At 36.1% G+C, this 23,061-nt stretch overlaps 1 protein-coding gene across 1 annotated transcript; it reads left to right on the top strand.

Moving 5' to 3' along the window:
* The first annotated feature begins 12,195 nt into the window (after positions 1–12,195).
* On the top strand, positions 12,196–15,295 carry LOC116164172 (protein disulfide-isomerase A6 homolog). Its single transcript, XM_031478312.1, has 7 exons — positions 12,196–12,686; positions 12,740–12,930; positions 12,978–13,184; positions 13,231–13,602; positions 13,657–13,814; positions 13,862–14,020; positions 14,068–15,295. Exons 1-7 carry the CDS (start codon positions 12,671–12,673, stop codon positions 14,198–14,200), a joined length of 1,236 nt encoding a protein of 411 aa, XP_031334172.1. The 5' UTR covers positions 12,196–12,670; the 3' UTR covers positions 14,201–15,295.
* Positions 15,296–23,061: the final 7,766 nt, after the last annotated feature.

The raw sequence follows: 23,061 nt of genomic DNA, 5'->3' as shown, positions 1-23,061 counted from the left end.
AAACGCTTGTAATGTTTTATCCCTAAAATATAAAAATTGTTCCTTAACGACTACTTTTTGATCTTCATTCAGCACATTCCACACCTGAGTAAACAATTGTATTTGTCTATTATATACCTCAGTTAAAAGTATCCTGTTTCTATCTAAACTTTCTCTTGAAGGTAATTTCGATTTTATGATCCTTTTAGCTACTTTCTGGAACTCTTGTTTAAGTTCAGTCAATTTATTTTGAATTTCTTGCCATGTGTAAGTAGGCATGTAAAAGAATTATTTCTGTGACCTAGCTAGACGTGGAAATTGTATGCATTATTCGCATTCTATTTATAATTAATAATAGTACCTATTTAAAATTAAATCTATTTAAAGAATTAATGTCACTCATAGTACCTAACTGAAACGTTCAAAGTCTAAATTACACTTACGAGTTAAAACGACCTACACACGAACGTTCTGCAATTACATGCGTGAAGTCCAAAAAAATTTGTGCAAAACTGACACTTATTACGTTGCATTATTTTATAAACTATAGGTTGACTTGAAGCATACCTCCGTTTTAACATCTTCTTATGGTCCATTTCTCTATTTTCCATATGAACTGGCTCCACTACCCATTTTGGATGGCAATCCTACTAATTTACCTAAAATGTAGTTAATGATGTGCGGCGAAATGTCCTCGAAATGAGCCATGTTACTGGGTCGTCGTGATTGTCACCAATTCCATTATTTGACCCCTGGACACTTCCCCTTATTTAACTGTCACGGTCGCCATGTTATGTTCGGAGGGTAATTAGGTACTACTTTTAATAAAAACCATTTATCTATTAACTATTTACTTATACGTGTCTCTTCTTGGAAGGTTCGTAGTCATCTCTGTTCTCGTTATTACAATTTAAGTCACCCACCTAAGTAGGTTGTCTACTTGACAATTTCAGCAACGATCGGCAATCAATGCAATATCTACAAGTGCGTTTACATAACCTGTGGATATGACACAATAATGGACCACAATTTTTAATTTAAATCGATCTGCATGTATCAACATGATTTGCTACTTTTATTAGTTTCTTAGTTCGAGCTTCATGGCTATTGCGATCACTATTTTTAACGCATTGTGCGCTATTGTAACCACTTTTTCTGTCCGTACATTTGAAGATATTAAGTTCGTCCTTTTTGCAATCGGTAGCGTATAGCTCTAGCACCTGAGCCAAGGAAAATCTTGACAATTAAACTGCGCATGCGCAGACTGCACAATGGCAACTTTCTTATTTATGGAGATATGGAGATAGTTGCTTTTAGTGTAAGCAAACGTAACGCATATTGTAAACATCAGATTAATGCGGTCATGCGCAGGATGCACAATATCAAGTGTTATTTATCGATATATCTTTTTGAAATTTTAATCACAGATGCTTATGTTAAAGGCAGACATAACTGATATTGCAAAAATTACATGTGCGCAAGCGCAGTCAGTGCCAACTTTTTTATTTATCAAGACATTTCTTTGTATTTTAACCATAGATGCTTCTAGTAAAGAAAAACATATCACATGTAGTAAAAATCGAAAAACTACAAATTTCATTAGGAAAAGCAAACATATCGTACATAGTGAAAATCAAATCCACGCATGCGCAGACTACAAAATGTCAACTTTTTTTACTTATGAAAGTCTCTCTCCAAAGTTTAACCATAAACGCTTCTAAAACAAACATCGCATACCTATAGCATAAATTAAATGTGCTCTTGCGCGAACTGCGCAACGCCAACTTTTTTGTTTATGGAGATATTTCTTTGAAATTTTAACCATATATGCCTCTGGTGAAGAAAATCGCACACATAGCTATGGCCTTTTGGGAAGTACTGATCATTCATGGAAAGGGCGCTGAAGTTACTTGCCTTAGGGCGAAAACCTTTTTACTTGCTTATATATCTTAATAAAGTTTCATCAAATGTCGACGTTTTAACCTCCCAAGAATAACATTTTTTCCGCCTGTATGTACGTACGTGCAATTTCCGAGGTAATGGTTCGACGCATTTTGTTCAAATTGTGAATATGTATAATGCCTAATATACCTACATGCCATCACGGTTACAGCGTTTGAAAATAAGACACACAAAACACTGTCACAGTATTGCTTGACCTGTCAAAAGCTTTTGACTGTGTCAATAACTCAATCTTGCTTAGAAAACTGAGCGACGCCTACTTATTCCATCCGATGAGCTGCTAATCCAGCTGTCAATCCCAATGCGTCAGCTACAACAACGAAATCTCGAGCCGACTACCGCTTTCTGATGGGAGTTCCTCAGGACCTCAGGGGTCCATTACGGGGCCTTTATTGTTCCTCGTTTATATAAACGACTTGCCACGTTGCCTTCTATCTGAAGTTTCATGTTTGCTATGTGCGGATCATGCAACTTTAGTGTCGGCTAATAGGAACATGGACTTGGCTTTTGATAAATCCAACGAAACTGTTAGCGAAATTACCAAGTGGTGTTTAGCCAATAAGCTTAAACCCAACTCCACCAAAACAGCGATATTACACTTTACTCTGAGTAACATCCGTTCTAACCAGTGCATAAAAATTGTACCTAGTGCAAGATTCTTAGGCTCTCGATATCCGTTTTAATTATAGCTCTCACTGCGAGGTTGTAGTGAGCAGAATTAGTCGCTCAATATTTTTCTTACGAAGACCCGTTAATAACGTTTCAATCATCACTATAGAGACTGCAGAATACTACGCTCTTATCCTGTCTGGAATAAGGTCTTCAAAATGCAGAGAAAAGGACTGTGGTGATACCTTTTCTTCACCACCAAGTGCTTACATTTCCTGCTCTATACATTTTAGAAGCTGTTTGTTATGCAAAACAGAAGTTTTATTATTCGAGCAGCACTCGGATTATCATTCACATGATACGCGCAACAATGATAACCTTCAAATCCGTTATTGCGTACTTTTTTACTCTCAAGCGCAAACACGATTCAACTGCCTTCAAATGGATATCAAAGCCTTACAGCTGCACGTCGTGCCCTTAAACTCGTTGCGCGTGCTTTAAAGACTTGATTATACAGGGTCATTCTTGACGAGCGTCAGTTAGAAAGATATGGAAAACCTTTGAAAATTAAGCTGAACTGATAAGCCCTTTAAGGGTTTTGGCACATGATGAATTGAACTAAAATATTTTCAAAATGGCGCCACTTCCGGAAATACCGGAAGTAGCCATCAACTTTGTTATTTTAAATAGGGACCCCCTATTTTGTCTACATTTTCGGATTCAACGTCGAATTTGGAGTACAACGATACCCCATAGTTAACTCTTTGCTCCAAGGGCTTCGCCGATATTCAAGTTTTTGTGTCAAAAATTGAATTTGCAGGGGTAACTTTAAAAATTTATTATTCGAAAACGGTGAGAGATATTGCAAAACAGTTTTCAATGCTTTATTAAGGAAAGATCAAATTTTCTTATGGTATGCGTAACCGTCTAAAAAAGTGAGACTACGTCACTTTTTCAAAGCTCTCAACTTTTAAACTTTTAAACATCCGTAACTCCATTTTTTCAAATGGCACCCCCCATTTTGTTCTTCACCCTTGTTTTCCTTTTTCCCAGACCTTTAATTTGATGCAAAATTTCAAAAGCTGCTTCAAACGGTTCAAGAGGCACAGGTAATTGTTATGAATTACAATTACAATCAACTAGTGTGTCCATTAACTTACACGTAAGTAATTCATTAAACCAACTCTGAAATAAATGAATTTAATTCGATTTAAGACGATAAAATTTCATGATGCAGCAGTCCCAATTTTATTGAACTGAAACGGTGAACATCAAAATGATAGTTCTGTCTTGTTAGACAAGCTTTTAATGTTACGCACGTCTCCATGTACTATTCACATTTTTAAGGGGGGAACTCCATACAAAAGGAGGAAATGTAATACCTGAAAATGAGATTAAATTTTGTTCATCGGTACACATTTGACATGTGAACGAATTTCCTGGAAACTTGAATGCCAAAATGTAATGGTTTCTGCCATGACGCTTGCCTGCAATTAACGTTAACGTTATCGCACGAAGAGGAAGGACCAGGGGAAGGACATAGACGGTTATATCTCGAATACCGTGTTAGTTAACGAATAATCTGCTAAACTAAATCGATAGACACCTAAAGACCCACATTGTGTGTGAAATTTTTAGATATCCTTACGGTTTTTGATAAAAATACTACTTTAAGATAGGGATAATGCTATTCTAGGAATACATTTGCAATAGGGGTCACTGTTTTCACAAGGGCGATTTAGTTATCAAATCATTCAAGGGAAAGGTCAAACGTCAAAAAATTATTTGAAATCAGTTAGTGAATGAAGCATTTAATAAAATTAAAGCACTATTGATAATTTCACATTTTTTATCTAGTCAAAGGGTGACCATGAAAAAATCGTTACGAATGCTTCCAAAACGTTAACCAAAAAGGAAAGCACTTATTCGGTAACGGAGAGCGAGAGGGAATGTTCGAGTGTAATTTTGGCCATAGAAAAATTTTGAGCCTAGATCGAAGGAGCCCATTTTACAGTCTCTATATACCGACCTCCCGATCGGTTGCCGAGATGGAGTGTAAAGTTATCGCGGTATACCTTTGAAATTAAACAACGAAAAGAACAAAATATGTATATACCAAAAGCGATATCTAGGACACCAATAGAAGTTTGTGCTTTGATTTTCAAATGGTTTTTATGGGAATTTTTCGAAAGAAAAAAATTCTCCTTATGTGATGGTTTTGTCTGTCCGTCCGTCTGTCTGTCCGTTCCCCGTCTAACTTGAGAACGACAAGAGACAGCGATTTCAAACCTTCACCAGTCGATTTCTACGAGTTCAAGGATCAGTGCTATTGAATATGAGCCGGATCAAAAATCTGGTTTCCGAATACGAGCTGAGTGGCAAAAAAATTCCCATACTAATGAATGACAATCGTATGCGATTCTTCGTATCTTGTTTTTTGTACGTTTCATGTTATAAATTCAATGGTTTCATATTGTTGATTTTACAATGAAGACAATACTACAATTCTACAAAAGTTACCATATACTTTTCAGGTTTAATTTCATACTATCAAACACTTGAAAGAAATAATGAAAATCAATGTTGAAAATATGAAATAGGCTTTTCGCACAACGTGTATGAATACAGTTTCAGTACAGTGCTTTGATGCAAACACGAAAGAAACGCCCTTAATCTTTCCTTAAACTCGCATTGTTTACGACTTTACGTTGTAGCTACTCGATACATAACTCACATATGACATTATTGTACAAAAAAGGCGTTTGATGCAAAATGGTTTAACAAATTTAAATTTATGACACTGCATATTGATTTTTATATCAGTATGACAGGTACAACAATAACCCGAAATGTTACTAAAACAGCATGCTATTGTGTTGCCCTCCCCAGGATAGCACCAATTAGCGCACAAACATATAAAGGAAATGACTTCTAATAACATAACAGACAGATTTATGAACGGGACGATTACCATAAACACCACTTTTGACTTATACGATTTATACTCCTTCGGTATCTTGTGATTTTTTACGACGTAAATGGAGAGTCATTTCAATTTTTTGTAAGGGCTTTCTTTTACTGTATCCCTAATCATGACTAAGTTATAGCAGTCCTTCTAAATAGGTGTCAGCATTCTATGTATTTCTATTACGGTCGAACCTTGTGGATTAACTAATTTCTATGATTCTAATTTTACTTTAAATGAAGATCTACTCGTATTACTATATTTGTAAATTGTAATCCACAATTCTAAATAGTGTCAGAAATGTACGCATTGAAAGGCAAAATAATCTTTTTTGAAATGACAAAACGAGTGATCCAGAGTGGTTTGAAATGGGAGTAAGTGATACGCGTATAGCATTTTTATAAGAATGAGATGAGTCCCATAAAAGATATGTAAACGTAATTTAGTTCCAAGCAGTTTATGAGGGAAACAACACTCGCATTTTGCCAGATGAGTTGGGAGAAGGCCTTTTGTAAATCTTAAAATTGAGACTAGATAATACCGTTGCGTGAAATTATTCGTTATTGATAATACGTTTAAGTTTTCTAAATATTGTAACCAACCTGCGACAACGCCATCTATGGACAAGGTTGAAAAAAACGCAGTTGTATTTTGCACTTACGCTATGCCAAATCAAATCAGTAGTTTATTTACACGTTTCGATGTGATTTTCTGTTGTGCAATGTTTTATTATGATGACGCATAAACAGATAATTTTGAAAACTTTCCCGGAACGGCCGGAACTATAATTATATTACATTCCAATTTATGTTCTAGCACAGAGTTGATTGATTAGAAAAAAATGTATTACAATGTACTTCAATTATTAAATATTAATGTGTACATGAAAAGACCGAATACAGTAGCTTTTTTTTTGTACAAAACTGACTACCAATTCAATTTTGTTTTGTTAAGGTTTTTTTGTTTGGAGTGCCTTTATAGATCGACCATTTACTCATTGTTTCATTTAAAATAAAACTCGCTATAGAATGAAATTAGTGAAACTTGAAAATCGCTGGGAACGTTTTCCAAATGAGGAAAACGTGACTGACCAACGCAGTGAACACACTCATGAATTTTCGCTCATTCTGTAGTGAATGAAAGTAATTCATTTCTACTCAAAAGCAATTATACTAATTAAAAGCCTTTTTATTAGCCAAATTAAACCTGGAAACAACAACGCTATTTATTTTGTATTTTAAAGGTCTACATTGCAGACTAATTGAATTCAACCAGTGTTGTAAGCCCTATTGTAAAACGTTCATCTTGAGTTTCTTATTTATGCTTCGGTATTCCAAATTCCACATTTCCTGATGAAGTTTTTAAATTTTTCTCGGAGTATTTCCCACAATATCGCCGTAAATGTAAGATTGGTAAAATATGGGTTATTAAAAATTATCTTTATGTAAACAATTTTGTAAACAAAAAATTAATTAACCTTATGTAACCAACATTTTGGATGACGGAAACAATTAAAGTTAACACATCATAATACGTTTTGGGACACTTTACGTTTGATCAGACGTTTAAATTGAATGAAATCTGCAGGTGTATCTTCTGTTAAGTTTTATATTTATATTTTATATAAATTATATTTTAGTTTTGTTTGGGCCTATTACTATAAGTATTGTAAAGGTATAATATTTTATTATAGGGAATTGACGATTGAGAAATCACGTTTGTGGTTGGATGTTTGTATTTTACCGGTATCCGCATTTGCTGTCAGTCAAGTATCGTTCTATATCAATCGGTTGATCAAGATCATCGTTTAGAAGGATAGGTGCAAAATTATTATCTTAACCAATTATTACGAAGTTACGTTTCCGTTTTGTAACGGGTATTTAACAAAACCAGTAGTAGTAGTAGTAATAATTTTGGTTTTATTTTCAAATGACATAAAAAATAATGTTAGTTTTTGGCAAATCCGTACCGTCATCGTCACGAACTTTTTCTAGGAGAATGTCTCTATAGTGGAAAAAAATTAAAATCGTCGCACCTCTGATTTCAAAGCATTTGGCCGAACACAAGGGCAAATGTCTTTCACATACATTTAAAGAAATCAAAACCTCGCAGTTAGGTCCAGATATTTATAGCAATAGCAAAAATAATGTTAGTTTTACGTCAAAAAGCACTGAAGTTGTACGAAATTATTAAAGTGAAATTTTAATTCAACTTTCCATGACCAATAATACAAAGGGTTACTATCTCCTTTACTTACAATTTATAATCGTAAAAATAAAATCAACGAATCTGGAGGATTCTCGTTATCTATGGGTATAATAAATTCAAAAGAAAAACTTTTACTTTCCTCTAGATGGAGTCGCATATTTATACAATTTGATTTGCAGTTGGAACTTTAATTCAAATTACGTTTACTCAAAATTACGCGATCCGCCGGTAAATGTTAATGTCGTTGTTTAAACCTCAGTTGTTTCGGCGCGCTATAAATTCAATAAAAATACAAATCATACAAGTACAATCGGGCACTCGGGTGGATTCGCGAAAACGCTTCAAAATGAAGAGAGATGGGCTAGCGAAGACGGAACGATGTGCGTAGAGTTAAGTTAAGCATGCACGAGTTTGACGCGCAATCCGTTTTATCAATCTAAAAGTGAAAAAACCAAACCAATCTTTGGGGGCCCCCATCAGCCGGTACAGCAGCTCACCGAAATAAGCCTCTCCAGGTACGTGCCAAACTTTGTATTACATTTATGTATTTGTATGGTTCGGGCGAGAAAAATCATTTAACCAAAAAATATAGCTTATGGTCCTTCAGTCCACTAATTACAAAAAGATTTAACTTATTAAAACAGTCGTATAAAATCTGCACCCCATCCATCATTTGGATGTGCGACGAATTGCGAGATGCAATTTAATTCAGTCCATCCTTCTCTAGATCGTTCTAATTTTCATGGTCCCAGCATTTAATTTCTCACGTTTAAAACTTCCATTATTGTTCGTTTTTGCCGTAATACGTTCTAATTCGCTTTTTGAGGGTCGCCAAACTTTAATTCTCATTTAAAACTTTACCCATTTAGTTTACACTAACGTAAGCGCATGAAATTTCCGAATATAATACACGCTAGGGTATCGTACCAATATATATAATAATAATAATTTTTCCAAATAAACCTAGGGTCCAACGTGTTTCGTTTGGGAGCCACCCCCAAAGAAGTGTCAGGAATTGATTGCATGACTTTGCGGCTGTTAGACAACAATTTGCAAAAATGAAAACCGGTAGATTGCAACATCTTTTGTAGTCATCCATGTAGAAAGCGTTGACTGCAACGTTAGCAGCTAAACGATACCAATCGTCATCCTACTGGATGGCTTGTTGGATAGACCGTGTAGCAGTGAAAGCCGCTGGGGTTGTACCATCTGTTAACGTTTTCAGTTAGTAGACTCATAGGTAATATTTGGACAGTAAATTATTCCTTGGAACAACTCATCCCCAGGGAGTACGAGGGTACGAGTTCAGTGCGACAGGATGAGAACGAAATCGAAGCAGTATATTAACAAGTTCGTCTTGGATGCGAGGCCCAGGGCGAGGTATACAGTCGTGATATATTTGTGCTGGTCTTGGCTGATGCATTAAAAACGACTCGAATCTTCTTCACGTCTGCAGAGAATTCTTGATGAATTTACGTTCCCAATTTGGCAGGATCTTTTTTGAAGGGCAGTTTGACTACGAATTTGCCATTTTCTAATTTGTAGCTTTCAGAAAAATGACGTTCAACGAATTCGTCGTCCTCTGATCCATAACGAATTTCTGAATCATACTGTTCGATTGACTAAAGCGACTCGAGAAGGTTGCTCAATGTCTTCTGTGTGACAACAGTGCATCCTAATGGCTTTGATAACGACATGTGAACGGTACTACCATCGTTAAAGGTTCTCCTACGATCCAGCTTTAATTTTTTCCAACACCAACGAAGACGTTGTCGCATTCTTGAACTCGAAGACCAAATATCTTAACGAATGAGCCCACGCCCACAACGAGTTCGGCGTTGAGCATTGATTATGTTGATTCTGACAGTGCTAAGAAGTATTTCGTTGGCCGCACGTCCCAATAATGCAGCTAAGGCGGATGACGATTTCGATTGATTCATAGCTTGATGCAATAAGGTGTGATGTTTAGCGTTGCAACCAGATGCACGACAAGTACCGCCGGGACAGTCCTTGATAAACTGACTCGATTGAAGACAGTTGAAGCACAAGTTCTTGTCTTTCACAATGTTCCATCTCCAGATTGTGTGACCTTGAGATGCAATGGGACAAGACTCGCGTTGAGTAATAGCAAGAACGTGGATGCTGTGAATGTGGTCGACATTTCCCTTCTCACTTTTCTTGTGTACCTTCGCCCAGGTTTTGAAAGAGAATATGAATCTGGTAAACTGGGACTTTGATATCCTGACCAATTGAATGCAATCCACGCCAATGACGCTTGAATCCATCGATGACCCTTTTAATTTCTATAGGGATTTCTTCTTTAGCTGTTTTCATTTGCAACATGCCCTGTAAGTGCGATAATTGTTAGCTGCCACGATTGTTAGCTATGATGAGAACATTGGTGAATAATGACCTTGCCTTTCCCGAGCCTTTGTTAAAACGAAACTACACGCTCGCCTTTGGCGCGCGGAGGGTCTCGCGCCACGCCAGGAATTCAAACATGTTTGATTCCATCGCTCCACGCCAGGCGCGTATCATTCATGGCGCGAGGATGAACTACACGTACAGTTTTGGATTGACGTCACTCCAAAACTTACGGAGCGTCGTTCCGGGAATGCACGTGAAGGGGCCCTATTAGGTACTACTGTAATCTTTTGAAGTTTTATGATAGAAATGGTATCCCCTTTGTGTACGAGGCCTTCAAACGTATCACGGAAGGTTTCCCAATTTTCTGGTTTACCCTCAAATTCTTTAGTTTCCAAGAGCTCCAGGCGAACAGGTTGGAACACTGGATGATAGTATTCGGGAACGAAACTTAGTTTGGCAAACCTGCCAAGTGGATCCAACGAGTCAGATTTAAGCGAACGATCGAGAACAGGAACTTGCGTATCAGGGAATTGATTACTATTCTAAGATGTTATGAATTGCTCATCGTGTTCACTTGAATGCTTGGTTTTTCTGAGCTCGGTTCCGGTTTGTTTGACTCCTTCGCTGGAGTTTTAATTTTACAATTGCAGATTTTGTCTTTGTATGATTCACGTTTGTACAGTGAATGTATTTGCGCTTTACTCTGAATTTCATACACATGGTGCTGCGCATCGTTCTCTGTATCGATATCGGAACATTCCTGCACTGACCGCGGAGTCGAGCAGAACTGGTTTCTCACCATCACTCGCCTTCAGCATCATAGCGCTCTACTATAAGTATTAAGTAGCGCTATTCGGTGCGACACTACTCGCTTCTATTTTATGTATCGATGTTGCTGGGGTCGCGCGTCTACTCGATACGTCATCAAGGTTTCGAACACTGCTCCCCTCTTTGATACTTTCAGTGATTGAACTCGTTTCATAACCGTACTCATTCATTGTGGCCTTGAACTCATTTCATCATTCATCATCTATCAATTCGTGTAGGCGCCCTTTGGTATCAGCCGTTCACGATAGATCTCGAAGCGTTGCAAATAATATTGTATCATGATGACATACTTACTTCAGGCAATGCCTTGCTCTTTGGAGGCATGCCATCGTCATTGATAGATTTCAAAGCTTGCAGTTTTGCGTTAGGCCGATGCATTTTTCTAAGTTCATTTTGATTTCTCCAGTTGCATGTTAACTTCAGAACCACCTAATTCATTAGTTTTGGAGCTATTCCACTGGCTCCCCACCATCATCTCCAAAATAGCTTTTTAGGCAGTTTACCCCCATGCGGTTTTTATGTAACCAACTATTTGATTTGTAGAGTATTGCGGGATAGGCAAACAAACATATTACGTAAAAAATACCGTAAACTAATGACAGACTATCGTAAAAACTATACAATATTATGTTTGCATGTGTTCAGAATAAAATATAACCGCCATTCACTAACAACCGGCAGTAGGTGCAATTTGACTGACATATACGAGTATAAGTACCTAAGATGCCGCATAAAATACCAACACAAAAAACTGACAGCTATACGTTAATTAGCAAAGTCCACTGTAAATCGGCGGCGGTCATAAAATATCTTGGATTAAGAGCAGGGTACAAGATAGTACATCAAATTGGTGCAGGTTTTGTAGAATAACATATTTACAATTAATTACCTTTTGCCTGTAAGGAAAATATAGGTACAAGTATAAGTTTCGCATTGTTTCGGCGTTTTTATACCCACACTTTACAAGACCTACTTACTAATTTGGGTACTTGTAAACATTCCGGGTACTAATGAACATTTTTGATGGAATGACGATTAATGATTTGCTATATCTCTATATCCGCCAAGAGTTCTCATTAATTTTCGAAATTGTGCCGTTGTCAATAAAACAGTAATATAAGTAATAAGAGAATGTATACGAGTAGCGTAAAATTAACGATTTAACGTATACGAACATTAAAAACTTATTCTACTTATTCACGTTAATGTGCGCGCAAATCATTTCGCTTTTATTGTTTTGCACGAGGCGATGATTTTTTATTTTACTCAACTGTTACCGCTGTTTTTTTTAGTGGGTAGGTTGCAGTAAGTGCAACCATTTATCATTTAAAATAAAAGTGATGCCGCTCAACATCCATAAACAACTTCCTAAGTAGTTTCGTGCTTGTAAACACCACAATGGCTGTCCCTAAACGACGAATTATAGTTTGATTTCGATCGAGAGTTTGACTATTATTTATAATGGTTCCTAATACGTTGAAGAAATCGCAATTGAAGAACTTACCTCGGAACTTACTAAGTACCTACGGTATAATTTCAGGCAAATTCATTTTGTTATATTCTGAAGGCTAGTAACATATTTCTTTGAACATTTTGGCAAACCTCAAATTAGCTGATATATATCTACGCAAAATGGAGGACTTGCTATAGAAATCGAAATCAGCAAACGTGATTTGGTTTATTGAGTAGAAGGCACTTGTCAGTATCCTGTCAAAAGCGTCGACGGGTGCATTTAACGACTTAAGTTTCAGAATGTGGCGATTATTAGGTAATATCTATCCGGCATTCATTTATAAGAGTGTATATCTAAACCCATTTCAGCATTGCACGTTTTAACATCGGCTTTGGCGTTAGATCCGCCTAATTCAAATATAATAGAACTCAGCGGTTCGAATTTCAATGAAATGGTTTTGAAGAGTAACGATTTGTGGTTAGTTGAATTTTTCACATCTTGGAGCGTGGAATGTAAAAAACTCTATCCTGAATTTCAAAAAGCCGCGGACGCTCTAAAGGTGGGGAATCACCAATTCAAAGTCAATTCCGTAAATTGCTTCCTTAGGGCGTTGTGAAAGTGGGCGCTGTGGATATTGATAAAGACGAATACTTGACTGAGCGGTATAATATAAAATTCTTGCCCACTTTTAAAATGTTCGGGGAAAATAAGAAGAAGCCAATGGATTTCGATGGACCACGAACGGCGCAAGGTTTTATTGACGACGCCCTTGCCATGATACCCACTACAACCAAATCAAAAACTAAACCCCAGGTATATAACTTCTTTAAAGTAATTTTCTACCTGTGCAACTTTTCAGCTATTTGACAGCGAGAATGTTGTCAGACTGACAGATAACAATTTCGACAACATTGTCATAGATTCCCATGATATGTGGCTTGTTGTTTTCTACGGGCCTTCGTGTGGACAGTGCAAAAACTTAGCGTCTCATTGGGTTTCAGCGGCTTTCCAATTGAAAGGCAAAATGAAATTTGGTGCTTTAGATGCTACTATTCATCCGGAAAAAACAAAGGAATACGTTCAAAGATATCCCACCGTGAAATATTTCAGATTTGGTAAGAAAACCAGACGGTCGGTCGTAGACTATAATGGAGGCCCCTTATCCACGGACATTGTGAGGTGGTGCTTAGATAAGATTGAGGAAGATCTTCCAGCGCCGCAAATTTTACAGGTACCTATACCGTATATAGGATGACATCGGACGTTTCGCTATTATTTCTTTCAGATCTTGAACGATGATTCCTTTAAAAACGGCTGCCAAAGCAAACCCTTCTGCGTAATTTCCGTATTACCTAATATTTTAGACTGCAGGTCGGATTGTCGTAATAATTATTTGGATATTCTAGAACGCGTAGGTGAAAAACACAAGGCCAGAATGTGGGGGTGAGTGGGACTCACGCTTGGAGGGATTTTCTTAATATTACAAACAGGTGGATGTGGAGTCAAGCAGGGGACCAGTCTGATTTAGAACATGCCCTAGGAATGGGCGGATTTGGTTACCCCTCTGTAGCCGTGGTGAACGTTAAAACGACTAAGTACTCGCTAATGAAAGGTTCCTTTTCTGTTAATGGAATAAATAATTTCTTATGGTAAAAAATACAAATTATGCAAGTTGTTTCCGATAGGATTTCCGTAGGTATCTCCTTCGGGGACGGGAAAGCTTTAGTCCTTCAAGAGGATTTTACAATATTTCATCTGTAGAGGCATGGAATGGAAGAGATTCAGAATCTCCAAATTCGTCAGATTTTGATATACATGACGAACTATGAACGTCAGTAATTACCATAAAGCCAAATGGGAAAATTAGTCTAATTTGATTGTCTGTATTTCAATTTTACAGAATTAATGTTGCGTTGTTTTTATGAAGCTTTAATTGTTATTGTTCATGGTGCACACATAATAAACACGTTTTAACATGAAACTATGCACACCAATTTAGTGTAACGTTATATTATAACACTTATATGCTAAGTAGTACTAGTACTAACCACATTGTACGGTGTAACTGTGTCATAGATCGACAACTTTTATTTGCTTCTTATTACTACACGGTACGGTACTCTACTACCTATAAGAATTTCAGAACCAACCAGCTTAAAATATTTATTCCTAGCATGTTTCTATCAATAGTATCAATTCATATACGGGAAGCATCAAAAGTTGGCCGTCAGTTAGTTATTTCCATCATTGGGGTACATGGTATGACAATATTTTACGGTATTTTTCTCAAGTAGTTCCTTTTAAAAACCGTATAAAGTATAAACCACAGATCAAAACTGTACAATCAAATCTTACAAGCCCAAATTTAACGGAAAGGCACGGAGAAAATGGTCTTTCTAACCGCGTGTTACCTACCTTATTATGGAAAATAATTGTGAGATATTGAACCTAAAATTGGTAGTTTTCAAATGTTTACCTTCAACTGCTCTAAGATAGTTCAAATTCGTGTTCAACTTGAATTTGAGTATGTCTAATTTCTATTTTCAATTGTCTGAAGAAATGCATTATTAGAACCTTCTATGTACCCGGTAAATAAATACTTAATTATAGTTAGGTGGCTATTTTCATTGCTTGATTCTATTCAAGATTACATTTAATTATGTACTAATTCACATTAAAGTAGATATTAAAGAAGTAATTACTACCAACATTATATTAAACTAAATAGAAAAATAGTGCTTACTTGTATGACAAGTTGTAATTTTCCTTTTATGATTGTAATTGAAATCGTCACATTAATTTATAAATTAGTACGTAAAATATTATACGACCTACGAGGAACTAAGCAATCTGGTAAGATACTTTGTTTTTAAGTAGTGTAAGGTACTTTATGCACGGATGTATTATAAATAAAGTGACTCAATTTAGAACAGTGGAGACAACAGAGTATCTCGTTTTTAATTGGTCGTTGGAGCTAAATTGCAAACTGGCCAATAGAAAGTTCTTTTAAAAATGTTTGTAAAGCGTAAATCTTATTTATCTTTTATCGGTAATTTGTTCAATTTAGATGTGTTAGAAATAAGCTTCCATCTGGTCGTTTGCGATAAGAAGGGTTATTATCAGGCAAAATTAATTAGCGCACGTGTTTCTGAGAGTGCAGGTGTTAGGAAGAATTGCACGTTGCATGTGTAAAAGTACTGATTAGGATACGCTATACAGAAACGTGGTTAGTTGTATGTTTTGTGTCAGAGAGAGGAAGAAGCATACAGGTGGACAATTGTCCAAAAGAGAAATCTATAGAGGATCTTTAATAACCCGAGATCGATAGGTGATCTAGGATCCAAAGCATTGTGACAAACTTCTCTAGGAGAAATAACGTCCCCTCCCTCTCCCGCTTCCACGATTACTTCAGAAAATCTTCGATACTTGAATTGTCCAGAATACACAGATCCGAGAATTTTCAAAACTGAAAGATTGTTTTGATTCTCATACCTACACCAAAAATGTAAACCAATTCACTATAAAAATGTTTTCTAAATATAAAATACATTCACCTTAAAAGCGTCATTCAAAATCTAATTAATGAAATACAATATAAGTGCAGCCGCTTTTTGAAAAGCAGAAATCAACATTCAAACATTTTCACAGGAAACGATTATTTTTAAACTTTACGGGAACATTTTATTTATGACTCCTGTTGACACTAACTTTGTATGTATCATCAAGGCAGAGTAATTTTAAGCAATCTGTGAACTTAAGATTTACATTATAATAAATCGTACCGCTGAAATGTAGAAAAGTTCCATTCAAATTTAAATAGATTCGTATCTGAACGAGATACACGTAAGTTGCAAATTGTAAAATTATGTACGCCGCGAATTCGCGAAGCTATTTGCATCTCTGCGGCATAAACTTAACGCAATAATATTCCCTAACAAAATTTCGTTGCTTTGCAGGAATATAAAGTTATTTTCACACAGGGAGTGGTGGGGCTTGTGTTGGGATTCACCAAATAAGAATATTACGGGATGATGAAAGGTTTTACATACCTCTCTAGAGGAAATAACTCAACTGTATCAACGTAACGTAAAATTTTGTTTATTATATACTCTCAACACCGCATTTAAAAGCAAGTCGCTAAATTTAATTCACATGACATTTGGTAGGGAAATTAAACATTTTATGCGGTATAACGTAAACTAGATTATTATAATTATGTCCTCTTAGTATAACCAAATCTGATGCCTTCAGTTATGTATGCTTATCAGGTACGTCTCATCTCACTTAGCTACATTAAATTTGGTTTTCAAGGGAAACGAGAAAAACAGAAAGACGTTTCTCTAATTTGAGATGGGATCGTCTGAGGTGGTCTTCTCATTAAATAATAAGGACTCGAAACATTTTATCTGCATGCCTAACCTCATAAACCTACTTTTAACAAGATTTGCTACAAAAACCCTTCAAAGGAAGTCGGCCAGTTCTGAAACAAAATTGAATGTCTTTGAATAAGTTTCTACTTTGATTTGACCTATGATTTAAGCATCATTTGATATTTTTAAGGAAATTGGGTCGCAGAATTGGAATATGCCTAATTTATTTATTTTTGACCTTTATTGTTAATTGGACGGGATTTCAGCCCTACAAATTTACAGACATCCATGCCCGAATACACTGGATCATGTACCCTTATTCATCACTAGAACTTTTTCGAACGAACTACCTTCAGCAAAACAACGAGGTTGACAAATTTACACGCTCTTTTTACCGCCGCTAAAAAGTAATGAAACAGGTAGTAGCAGCCGCACCAGCAGTTTTTACGTTGATTCCAGCATTTAAGGGAATACCACTTCCACACTCCTTCGTCAAGATTTTCAAAGCAATCGCCAATCACCATCAGATTTGATAACGTCAGTTTCGAAAGAACGCATTCCCACTTACGCCGATCTAACGCTTACATCATAACATCTGCGTCTCCGTTATTTCTTCTATCAGGGATAATAACACGTGCGTTAATTGAAATTAACACCCAATTTTACAATCAAATCCTGAATCAAATACACAAATCCAAATATACAATTTACAAAAAAACGATAAAATTAATACGAAAACTGCGCAATGACACACAATAGTAAAAGAAAAAAAAACACTAAGACACAAATTCAAATGACATGAAATAACTGTATGTTTATTCGTAAATAATCCGAAATATTATCATGTATAGCTGCTCCATCATTATTTACGGTGTTCAGATCGAAATAGCGTCTGGGGAGTCTTGGGAGTACTTCGGGGATGACGTTGCCTTCCAAGTGAAAATTGCAGACTTTTGTAATGGCGTCGAGTGCCCGGTGTCCAGCTTCACCGGCAGATTTCGACGTACCTACTTTGTGTCTTTAGGGTATTGTGGGCGTAAGCCGTCAATCTCTAGATTGGAACCGGCTGGGAGGGAGTTGATCCCCTCCTGTATCCAGCAGAATGAGTCGATCCAAGGTGCCGTAAATTAGTTGAACATGGCAATTTTCATTTAACGTTCACAACAAGTTCACTTAAAAGTCAAGTGTGTGGAAGTGTTGGTAATCAGGTAAAACATCCACGGCTAATTTTGCTTCCCAAATGTACGGTTTCAAGAATAAAATATTACCATCTGTAAATTCAGTGATCTCATCACTCCGTCCTCATCCCCTCTCGTTTTCTCTCGGGGTGGAACTGATGGCACGATTATATAGAGTCAAATATTATGTGTTACATTCAAATGTAAGGGAACAAATAATATTGGAAACCCTCAACATTTTCCCTTCGTCGACTAATGAAGTAAGTTTTGAGACGCTTGAAAGGTCTCAACGAAAGGAAATAATTTCTACCAACCATAGCCCTCCTCCTCGACTTCTTATCGTGATCGGGTATTATTCCCTTATACCTTAAGAACAGATTGTCGGAAGAGGGTACGCACAAAGGGAGATTGACACATCTGCAAGAAATATATCCATTGGTGATGTCGAAACAAAAGCTATTTTGGGTTAAAAAAATGCGCTTTATCTACACAAGAGTTGTGCACAATTTATACTTGTTTTAGTTCGGGGACATATCATTCTTATTCCGATAATGCTTGTTTAAGATTACACACTCCTAACAGAAATGATCGAGGAAATTATGTACCCACTCATTTAACAAAACTAGGGAATTTAAAGGTAAGCACAATAAATTCATATTTAAAACTAAGTTGATTAGTCGAAATAATTCGCGTCTGTGATGAAGCCGTATACATAGTAGTAATATAATCAGCAGGAAAAAGGGTATTAAGGAAACAAGAGATACAAATTTTGTATATACTAAAAACAATATTATAGACAAAGGAAGTACAATTGCGGTATAAAGGGACTCGAAAAATTTCATCTGAATAACTAACCTTATAAACTAAAATTAAAAGAACTTCTTTTCAATTTGGAAGTCATCCATTTCTGAAACAAAATATAATCCTCGGTTATTGTATACGTTTTTCAATGCATTTCTACTACAATTCGATCATATGGGGTTTAAGCCGCATTGATTTTTTTAAATTCATTGTAGAATTATAATTATGCATTATATTTATTATGGGATATTATATTTGGGAAAAAATCGTTTCTAGGCATTAGACAAACCCCATAGATCGATGTAAAGAATTATTGGCCCATTACCTCAACATTTTTAGCATTCTATCGAAATATAAATTTGATAAATAAATAAACACGGTCAAAATCATAAAAATGACCACATATCCTCTATAACAAGTCTCTGCGTCTATGACATTGACATGATATAATCCTCAATTACGGAAACGTAAGTTACGAGGTGTGTCTAAAAATTCATAGGTATAGCAGTTGAATATAAATTTGATTTGATTTGTTAAGCTTTCAACAGCATCTGCTTCAAATTCCGTCCACACTCCACTTCATCCCTCACTTATTGAATAATTACTTGAAGAGTACTTATGCTTTTATGTAACATGTTATACCCGTAGCCATTTTTCTTCAAAATTCCACCGTTTTTTAGAGAAACTAAATGCGCCGGCGCCGGCGGTTAAATTTTGAATTGATGCACAGGCTTCCACCTTCACAAAAGGTTGTTACGTTCTTTATCGCCAAAAGAAAATGTTTGATTACCTTCGCCGAATGTCATATTTTTTTAACTTTCAAATGGCACCTCTCTAAACAACATAGCTCTGGATACTCGAATCTACAACATTTCCATTGATACCATAAAACCGCATAGATTCCATAAGAGAATTTCAAAACAAGTAGTTTGTTATAAAACTTAATCCCATAATAATTTGAACCATTACGACTACTTAATCTGATTTAATCAATCTTTACTGATTCAGAATCTGGCTCGGAATCCGGAATAAATTCTGAATGCCGAGTACATGTAAAGAGAATGACGTATCACATGACCTATATTAGCATTAAAAAAAATTCAAGATGGCTGCTGCACTCAATCACCCAAAATTCTTTTTAACCTCAAAATTCTTATGTGAAATAATTTCAAATGGATGGCTATATCTCAAATGGTTTGAGCGTGAGACCTCCCGTTCCGTCTTTAATGGCGACCCTGTATAGATGTATAAGCAGGCGACTGAGCATGAGACACTTGCCTTCCGACGGACACACCTTGGTCCGCAACCTGTCTTTAATGAGCAAAATATCATGCAAAAGATTATGTTCAATATAGAACCAGGTGAGGCGGAGTCCACGGGTCGGATCGGTTCCAGCGCAGACGACACATTTCCACCTCCATTGCTTTGGATCCAGAGGGTTCCCTACCGACAACTGGATCGGTGGTAAATCCTCTTAACATGCTGCATGGCTTCATTTAATGAGCTTACATTTTATAAATTATGAAAAAGTTGATAGTTTTCAAGATATACCTAAAATTCAAAATTGTGGCATATGGCACACCCTCTACATATGTGGTTTTTGGATATGTACAAAAGGAAGGCCTAAAGAACATTTTGACCAAATTTTAAAACTGTAAGTTTTCTATTTCTGATTGACGATTTTTGGAGTAAATTGACTGGGAAAATGGTACACCAACAAAGGTGTTAGCAAAACTAGCAACTTAAAATAAATGTTCGAAATTCCTAATGGTGAGATAACTTGGACTCTCTGGTTTTTTTGGTATCAGTGGCATGTTTGTAGTTTCGACCATCCACAACCATAATTTGTTTAAGGGGGTACCATTTGAAATTTAAAAAATATTACATTCGGCGAAGAAAGAGTACTGGGGGTAGAGGAAGAATCAGACATAAGCACAGGCAGCCAAGAGGAGGAGTACACAGAAAGAGGCAGGGAGAAAACAACAATAAGAAAGGGAGATACAGGAAGGAAGGAAACGAGACCAAAGGATGGAGGCATCGGAAACCAATGGAACGCTCGGGGGAGAGGATATCACCAAGAAGTAGAGTTCTCTCTAATGTAGATATTCCAGTTGCGAACAACGGACAACATCAGTTAGCCGAAACAACGTTTTGAAGTCAACTCTTCTGTTGACTGGATTATAAATAAAATTGTGATATATTTGAACTCCTGATCTAGGTATCAAAACTAAATATAGATAAATAAGATCCAGATCTTGAACTTCAAGGTTTACCAAATTATTGTCTTCATATTTCAATACAAGATCAAGTAGTCAATGTGTTGGTTAGCATTGTTTTAGCGATGTACGAGTATTACCTACTTGGATCAGGATAAACGAAATTTGCTTACTACTCGTATAACTTATCTATAATCTAATGAAAGACACTTGTTGAGGAAATAAATTAATAGAGTCTTTTAGAGTTAAAAATGGCATTACAGGTTTTACAATGATAAATTACATTGCATTATTACATGGAATCCGCCCTAGACTAAGAAATCTATTAAGATAAACCACCGCAAATAAGAGAAACATTTCCTTTAATTTGGTTGTTTGCACAAATTTTCCAAGAAACATTCATATTAATCGAATCCTTTATAAACCAAATAGGAAAATGTGTAGTACGTGCCAAAACTCAAACCACTGTAAAGCAACGATCGGCAAGATTCCAATGCCCGTTCAATTGAATGAGAAATTTCAACCAAACTTCTGACTTCTCTAGTCAAGCAGACGACTTTTTTACGTTACTGGAATTACATGTCTTTTGCCAATTTGGAGATCGCTTTTCCATATTATTTTCCTTACTATTATGGATTTTAGATTTTAGCATCATCAGGTGGTCGTTCTTTTCAGATATAGTAAAGAATGTTATTCAAATTTATATTTGTGGATTTTAATACGACATACTAACAGACGTCCCACAAGATGTTCTAATAACAATAATGTCGAGAGTGACAAACTAATTTGTATTCTAGGGAGAATTCCTTTAACACATTACATTACGTTGTTATTCAGTTGACAATAGTAAACTAAGAAATGGTATCACGTTGAAATTTAATTAAAACTATGAATTTACACTGAATTAACTATACTGTTTGTTATGAGGGACAGCTTTACATTGAATTGCTTTTACACCGAAAGTAGTTGCTCTATTTGCGAGACCCCCGAGGATTATTATATATAGTGACAGTTTGATTTGTGGTTGCTTTTCGGTACGAACACATATGTTGGCAAGAGGGAATGTACCGCCTTGCCTCATTGCCCTGCTCGTTGAGCTGTGCAAAAGGATAGTAGGATGTGGTTATTTAAAGTTAGCGGAATTTATTTCCCGTGAACTTGGATAATTTTAGATAATAGATATTTATTTTGGTTACTATGAAAGTTGTACGTCGTGAACGTCTTTTACATTGGGAAACTGAAACTCAATATTTAAAACACACAAAATCTTTATCAACTCGGAATTTAATCTAACTATTTGAATAAAATCTTTTTATGCGGTGGTATTCACCGTTCTCCCCTTATTCCCCAGACAGTGACAGCTTCAGGATCATGATTTGTTGCATGTTCTTTGTATCTTTTTTATTATATTCCCTTTGCTTAAGGGTCGGCGTTCTATACAGATTTCTCAAACTGATTTTAGTATTTTTCTAGAATAAATTTCGCTGTATTATTTTATTTGGAGCTGCCATAGGACAACTTTCATGTTGGCGATTTCATTCGAAGCGTTTTTAGTTAAAAATCTGAAATAAAATATCGAACTCTCAAAATACTCTCCGATGTAGTTGAAACATAATACACTCGTTTGAAGTATCTAAAGCGATTTGAACAATCACCTTTAGAAAGCACCTTACTCTCCTTTTTGTATTGACGTACATACATACGTTTTATCGCAATTTAGCAACTAAACTGCCGAATCCACTCGTCGTTTCGCTTTCTTTCAGCGCGTTTTCTCATTCGCAGTCTACGAAACATCACTTCAAATGTTAAAGTGCATGGGAAAGGTTAGGCAATTTTCTCCTTTTTTTTAAAAATAGTAAATAGGACAGTTATTTTCGTCTTTAGCGGGTCGACTATATTTCCATGTTTTTTTTTCCATTTTCGTACATAGTAGTTTGCTATTTGATAGATAGGTAGGGGAAAGCGGGGCAAAGCGAAATGAGGGGCAAAGTGGAATGATTGTAATTATTCCGGAATACACAGCTCAATCTATCGACAATCGGTGAAATTTTAAGCATAGCAACACACCACTAGTCAGTCAAAAGTTATACCATATTCGCGCCATTCGTGCAGTAGTTATTTACAA

This window comes from Photinus pyralis, unplaced genomic scaffold (genome assembly GCF_008802855.1).
Source record: "Photinus pyralis isolate 1611_PpyrPB1 unplaced genomic scaffold, Ppyr1.3 Ppyr1.4_LG2, whole genome shotgun sequence".
Classification (NCBI taxonomy): Eukaryota; Metazoa; Arthropoda; class Insecta; order Coleoptera; family Lampyridae; genus Photinus; species Photinus pyralis.
The sequence above is the reverse complement of the archived record's forward strand: the minus strand, read 5'-3'. Positions and strand labels throughout refer to the sequence as shown.